General features: G+C 34.5%; 1 protein-coding gene across 1 annotated transcript; it reads right to left on the bottom strand.

Moving 5' to 3' along the window:
• Positions 1-624: 624 nt before the first annotated feature.
• Positions 625-4,288, bottom strand: LOC145098702 (double-stranded DNA-binding family protein). The gene is made up of 7 exons (XM_079036316.1): positions 4,150-4,288; positions 3,467-3,535; positions 3,314-3,363; positions 2,752-2,816; positions 1,755-1,846; positions 1,020-1,091; positions 625-893 (listed from the first exon to the last, which is right to left on the bottom strand). Exons 1-7 carry the CDS (start codon positions 4,150-4,152, stop codon positions 855-857), a joined length of 390 nt encoding a protein of 129 aa, XP_078892442.1. The 5' UTR covers positions 4,153-4,288; the 3' UTR covers positions 625-854.
• Between the last annotated feature and the right edge of the window lie 2,688 nt (positions 4,289-6,976).

Below are 6,976 nucleotides of genomic sequence, written 5' to 3'. Positions count from 1 at the left end.
GCAAGGTCGCATCATCAAGTATATAGCATTTTTCATGTTCGGTAAGAACAAACTTGTCATTTTTTGAAAAAAGTAACAACTTAATAACTAAATTTAACAGCTCTAAGTATATAGCATTTTTCATGTTTGGTAAGAACAAACTTGTCATGTTTTGAAAAAAGTAACAACTTAATAACTAAATTTAACGGCCTAAGAACGATTTGTGTAATTTCAACAAACACAAGCACAAGGACCAAGTCTATCCATTTTTTTAATTATGACTATATACGCTATTTTGCCAAAAGATCATTTATGTAATTTTATCTTTTAATAATAGCTAAATGACACGTAATTTTATCTTTTAATAATAGCTAAATGACACGAGAAAAAATATTTTCATGTCATTATCCACATCATCTCACACATGTATAAACATAAGCATGCTTATATAATCCACAATAGTTAACCACTTTCAAAGCTTATTTATCATGTCAAATCAATAAAAAGAAAAATTATCTTCAAAATTTCTCGAACACAAACTTTTTTTGTAAATTTTTTCTAATAATTAAATATGTATGATGTATCCCCATCTATTTGAAATGTTTAATAAAACTTTCTCCTATTAACCCTTGAAGATGTATGGGGTAAAAGAAAGTAATTCCAATAATACAATAGATTAATAAATGGTTAACAAATAATAAGTGGTTGATGAAGGATTCTCAAACGTACCCAACTTAGGTCATATTTAGTACACATATCACATGCTCTTTAAACAAGAGGAATAAGGAGAATTACATGAATTTTTTTTTCAACAAAAGGGTAATTTAGTCAATATCAACCACCAAAACATGCGACCAAATTCGAATGGATGATAACTAATCATCATCATCAAGCACACTCCTACGCCTTTGTATCTGAGCAAGAACAACAAATGCAAAACAAATTCAATTACTTGTTCCAATAATCAGTCAACTTTTTGTGATGATAATTCACGAGGGTATTCTCGTCTTTTTCATAAAATCAATAAAAATTAGACTTACTGTAACTTTGGTCTGTTTGGTAGTTTGGGTGTTGATTTGTTCCAACAATGAAATCAGCCTTTCTTCAGAAACCTATATTTATATCACAACATGTAAGATATGAACAAATTAATATATAAATAAAACTTATAAACTTTTTTAACTAACAATCAACCATTTCATTACTTAAAAAAAATAACTGATTATTTAGAGTCAAAATATTTATATTTGAGTTAATCTCAAAAACGACCTTATATATTGTGGTTTTTCCAAATTAAACCTCAACTTTATTTTTTTCCTGAAAAAGACTTTGTATTTCATCATTTTCCCAAAAAGAAGCCCTAAACCTTCAAAACTATTTTTTTTCCTGAAAAAAAGACCTTGTGTTTTTTCATTATTTTCAATCTGGCCCTTTAAGTTTTTGAGGGTTTTTTCGGAAAAAATAAAAAGTTGAGGGTTTTTCCGGAAACAGTTAGAAGGGTTTCCGAAAAAACCCTCAAACTTTTTTTACTTTTTCCCGAAAAAACTCTCACGTTTACAACTTTTTTGAAAAAAAAAACTTAAAGGGCCAGATTGAAAATAATGAAAAAATGCAAGGTCTTTTTTTCAAAAAAAATAAATAAAAGTCGAGGTTTAATCCGGAAAAACACAAAATATTCTAAAAAAGCAAGGAAGTAGTGGTTAAATTAAATACTAATTTTCTGGTTTAAAAATAAAAATATATACAAGTATGAAAGTTGGTTGTGATTTAGGTACCTTCTCAGCAATTTGCCCCATTTGGGCAGCTCTTAGTATAACATCTTCCACTCCTCGAGACTTCTCGGGTTTCACTAATGCTATACGAGCAACTGTAGGGGTAAAATGGTCATTTAGTCTCATTCACACTTTATCCATGTAAGCATCATTACGCCATACAGTATGTTTGGCGTGTCACAGCCAGCTTATTTTTCGAGCTTTTTTTAGTTGTCATGTTTGGCAAACCAAAAAAGTAGCTTAAACTTAGCTTTTCAAGAGTTTTTTTAAAATTTTCCAAATATACCCCTTAATTAATTATAGAGAATATATTTTTTTAAATGTCATTTTATAACTTTCTGCTACTTTTGCCAAACATCATTATTTACCAGCTAGCTTTTCAGCTATTAGTCAAGCTTTTCAACTAACAACTAGTTTTTCCGCTATCAGATGGCTTTTCAGCTAACAACTAGTTTTTCAGCTTGTATGCCAAACATAGCCTTAGACCAGCTTTTTAGGAGCTTTTTTAAAATTTTTCCAAATATACCCCTTGATTAATTATAGAAAACATATTATTTTATATGCCCTTTTATGTCATTTCATAACTTTCAGTTACTTTTATCAAACGTCATTTTTTACTAGCTAGTTTTTCAGCTATCAGTTGAGTTTCATATAATAGCTAGTTTTTCAACTATTAATCAAGGTTTGATATAACAGCTAGTTTTTCAGTTATCAGATGACTTTTCAGCTAACAGCTAGCTTTTCAACTAGTACACCAAACATAGCCTTAATAGAAAAAAAAGAAGAAATAACTTATCAATAGACTTAATGGATATATATAAGAGTATTTCTTTTAAAAGTTTAACCATCATTTAATAAATATTTTAAGCACTATTTATCTAGTCAGCAATTAGTGGGGAAAAAGAAACCAGGTTGCATATTCCATAAGTAAATAAAAGAATGAAACATTGTTGCATATATAAGCATATATATAAAAAAGAGCATATGCAAGGGTACTTACGTCTTTCACGTGCTTCAGATGACAATATCTGACTAAGCATCATCTGCCTCCGTTCATCTGCCTCGCTGTATAAGTTGTTTAAGTAGTTTAAATCAGCAAAAACAATTTTATTAATAATAATAATAATAATAATAATAATAATAATAATAATAATCACTTCCACAAATTCTATTAATTGTTAAGCTATCTTTCAAAAAATTTCCATTTACTCAAAACAAAAACTCTCTAATACTTCATAATACAACCTCAATAAAAAAAAATTCATTTGAAAAAAGCATCGTTCATTTTACATTAACAGCTATCCCCATAATGAAAACACAAGTTAATGAAAACTATAACTAGAATAATGACACTTTAATGTCTACAAAAGAGTAAATAAGGCAAACTTATTTCGTTCCCAATTCCCATTAAGTCTTATGTTTTTACAGATTTGCCCTCATTTATCTTTCCCCTTCCATTTCCACAAATGTGGCAACTTTTTCTTAAACACTTTTTAAAAATCATTTATCTCAAGAGCCTAAGAATATGAACCAATTGATGTTAATAATACAAGAAATACAACCTTTTTGCTTCATCTTGAGCTTTTTGTTGATCAGGGTTTTGCTGACTTCCCTGTTTTCATATATGCAAGTTCCAAAGTAAATACAATTTTATAAAAGAAATTTAAAACTAAATATGACAATTAACAATAAATAAATAAATAAAATTCACTTACACCACCACCATGTTGAGCCATTAGCTCCTGCATTCTTCTTTGCCTGATAGCTTCTAGTTCTGGATCAGCCTGAAATACATTACACAAACAATAATTGTTGTTTAAACTGTTGTTTCTTTTTAACTTAATCCAAAAAAAAACTACTTAAGAGTCATTAATCCAATACTTTAATGCTGCAACAAGAAACAAAACCTCAGATCATGGTATTTACCTTACAAAGATATGTTATGAGACATAGAAACCTTTAACTTTAGCATTATATTGATACTTTTGGGTGTATACATTACAACATCAGATTTAGACATTCATCGATTTCATTGTATACTCTAGTCTAGCTCTCCAACAAGAATTGAACAAGATTCAAGAAATCAAATCAAACTAAAACACAAATCTGGAATTGATTAGGTTACACTTCTTCTCCGCAATAACTCAGAAAAATTCATATCGAGAAGTAAGTTGTAACAACACAATCAAGCGTAAAGATAATGACTAAAATCATGGAGGTATGAGCAGATAGATCATAAATCCTTCAAGAACATAAAAAGGACTTCAATTCGCATGCGTATATTTCTAAAGGCGATACTAATTTTAACCCATCGTAGTTTGTTGTTAATTTTTAATCACCGTCAGTACATAGACACATACACATCTTCCCGTGTGATTAGGAGGAGTAGAGAAATTACCATCGGTTTCTGCAGAATCGAAGTCGGTGCCGGAGCTTTGTTTCTTTGAATTTCTGGGTGAATCGGCAAACAGTGAAGTGGGGGAGGAAGAGACGATGGAGATGGCGTTTAGAGAACGCGTTTGGTTGGGGATGTAAAAGGCTTAAAACCGCATTATATATATTTTGTACTTGGAAATAATAGTTTTTATCTTTTTATTTGACAAAATTGCATGATAGGTCCCTTGGTTGGCTGAAAATTATCATTTTGGTCCAAACAAGTTTGGCCTAACACCGTAGGTTTAAAGTTTTAGTTTTGTTGCGAGTTTAGTCCAATTTGGTTTTAACTTTCCCTTAAGTAGTCCCTACGATGGTTTCCCTCAAATGGTACCTACAGATGTTAAGTTGCACGCGAATAGTCCCTGAGTTAGATGTTTGTCCATTCCAACGTTAACCTGCCCCTACATAACTTGCATTGTTGCACATGAGGGTATTTATGTCAATTTACCCTAAAGAACCTTTTCTGAACAACTAACTTAATAGCTTTAACCTTTAAGGTGGTGGGGTTGAGTTTCAGACATTGACTTTCACCCTCTATCTCTTTCCCCAAGATAACTCTTGATCATCCCCTCTTCAATCGTCAGTTCTTACCGTTGTAGGACAACTTAGTTCAACCGATTCAAGGGTGTGTCTAGGAAAATGGTGCTCACATTGTGGTCGTTATGTCCATGCTACACCTGACCTACGTAAAGATTGTAATACCCATAAAAATCATGCCAAGTTTGAACTTTTTAAAACATTTCAAAACCAATGATTATTACAGATCTTGTTTTCAAAATAGTATAGTGTCAGAGTATCCCATAATCAAATCATGAAAACATAAAGAGGTGTATGATCATGCCTTCGCCTTCCCACGATCATCAGAAGTACCTGAAACAAAATCAACAATTGTAAGCCCGAAGCTTAGTGAGTTCCCCCAAAATACCAACGCCATGCAATCATAATCATATCATATAAATAAACCAACATGTATAATGAAACATCAGTCTGACTGGACCGCCTCACATGCCATCAGTCTATCTGGACCGCTATTCAAGCCTTCGACACGTCTGGACCGCCTCTCAGAGCCTTCAGCCTATCCAGACCGCTCGTCGAGCCTTCGGCCTGACTAGTATGCCCTAACCAGGTCTGCAGTCTATCCGGTCCACCTTAGGTATCTTGGCCTACAGCACAAAGCATGAACTGCCTCAACCCAATCCCCCAAACCAACAAACATGTGCACATAAATATTATACGTTAGCTAGCATGTACAGATAGTCATACAGATCTAACATATCACTAACATGGAAACCATCCTATAACCAGGATACCGATCTAACTGATCACTAACATAGCAACCATCCTATAACCAAGATACCGATCTAATAAATCACTAACATAGCACATTCCTATAACCAGGATACCAATCTAACAGATCACTAACATAGCAACCATCCTATAACCAGGATACCGATCTAATAGATCACTAACATAGCAACCATCCTATAACCAGGATACAAATCATAAAACATATCATGCAATAAACCCGGATACAAATCTGAAAGGTCTGGCATTGGTGCCTTAGACCCTGTTGATATAGTGAGGAGAACTCACCTCACACTGCTGAAGTCATGCGGACAAAACCCTAGCTGTTGGATAACAGATTCCAGAACTGTCAATCATCAAAACAACACCTAATTAATAATTGGGTTCCAATGCATAACCATAAGTCCATGCTTGGGGTAAAAGACTACCTTACCCCCAACCTAGCATGATTCAAGCCCAAGGCCCAAACTCACACTCCAAAGGCCCAAAAGTCAACCAATGACCCAAAGCCCAACATATGGCCTAATTTTCCAAATTGGGCCCAAACCCTTCACATGGGCCTTACCTTAAGGCCCAACCATCTATTCCAGTCCAAAAACTTGGCATTCCAATGGTCCAATATCTCACAATCATCAAGGCCCAATTATGGCCCAATTTTCCAAATTTGGCCCAAGTCCCTCACATGGTCCTTACCCTAAAGCCCATCCAAATATTTTAGTCCATTTACTTGCTCTTGGATAGCCCAATCACCAAAGCCCAATAGAAAGGCCCAACTCAAGGCCTAGGCCAAATTAGGGTTTCTAAACCCTAATTAGGCTTACCAACCTAATCATGTTCCAATTAATCCATTTGTTAAACTTTTGATTAATTAATTATTAATTAAGTTGGGCACCACCCTCTACGAACTCGGATAGTGGTGGTTAATGGCGGCTTACGGAGGCGGCGGTTATGAATTTCCTTGATTATTCCGACCATTAATTATAATTGTACAACAATATTCAAAATAACACATACACAATATAAAAAACACTTACACTCACACACAATCACCCCTGTGGTGGTCGGCGGTGGTATAAGGTGGCAGGCACCACCTCACGATGGTGGTGGTGGCTTTTCTTGTGAAATTCAGCCAAGCAACACCTAAACACCACTTCACTGTAATAAACACACACACACATACACACACATTTTTCAGTTTGCAAAATGGACCCAGCCACCCACCTGGTAGCGTAAGGCGGTGGCAATGGCGTGAGATGGTGGGCAGCAGCAGCGGTTTGCAATGACAGCCAATCAACACACGCCCCAACACACACAAACACGAGATAGTAGCGGATAACACCACACGTCTTGCCCAGAAATCTGGACGAAACCACCCCTAGTGCTGCACAGTGACGGCAACAGCACCATTAGCGGCAACAACGGCGGTTAACAATGGTCATGGTTGTGTGTAACACCGAAACAATGGGGAAGGAGAAGCTGAGACT

The sequence above is a fragment of the Lactuca serriola genome, chromosome 1 (genome assembly GCF_051521515.1).
Source record: "Lactuca serriola cultivar US96UC23 chromosome 1, Lser_US96UC23_V15, whole genome shotgun sequence".
NCBI classification, from domain to species: Eukaryota; Viridiplantae; Streptophyta; class Magnoliopsida; order Asterales; family Asteraceae; genus Lactuca; species Lactuca serriola.
This window is presented reverse-complemented; position numbering and strand designations above follow the sequence as displayed.

Coding starts and splice junctions, on each gene's coding strand:
- LOC145098702 (XM_079036316.1), bottom strand. Junction 1,847..2,751: donor ATCTGAAGCACGTGAAAGAC/GTAAGTACCCTT, acceptor TTACCCCTACAG/TTGCTCGTATAGCATTAGTG. Junction 894..1,019: donor CCAAACAGACCAAAGTTACA/GTAAGTCTAATT, acceptor GTTCTTGCTCAG/ATACAAAGGCGTAGGAGTGT.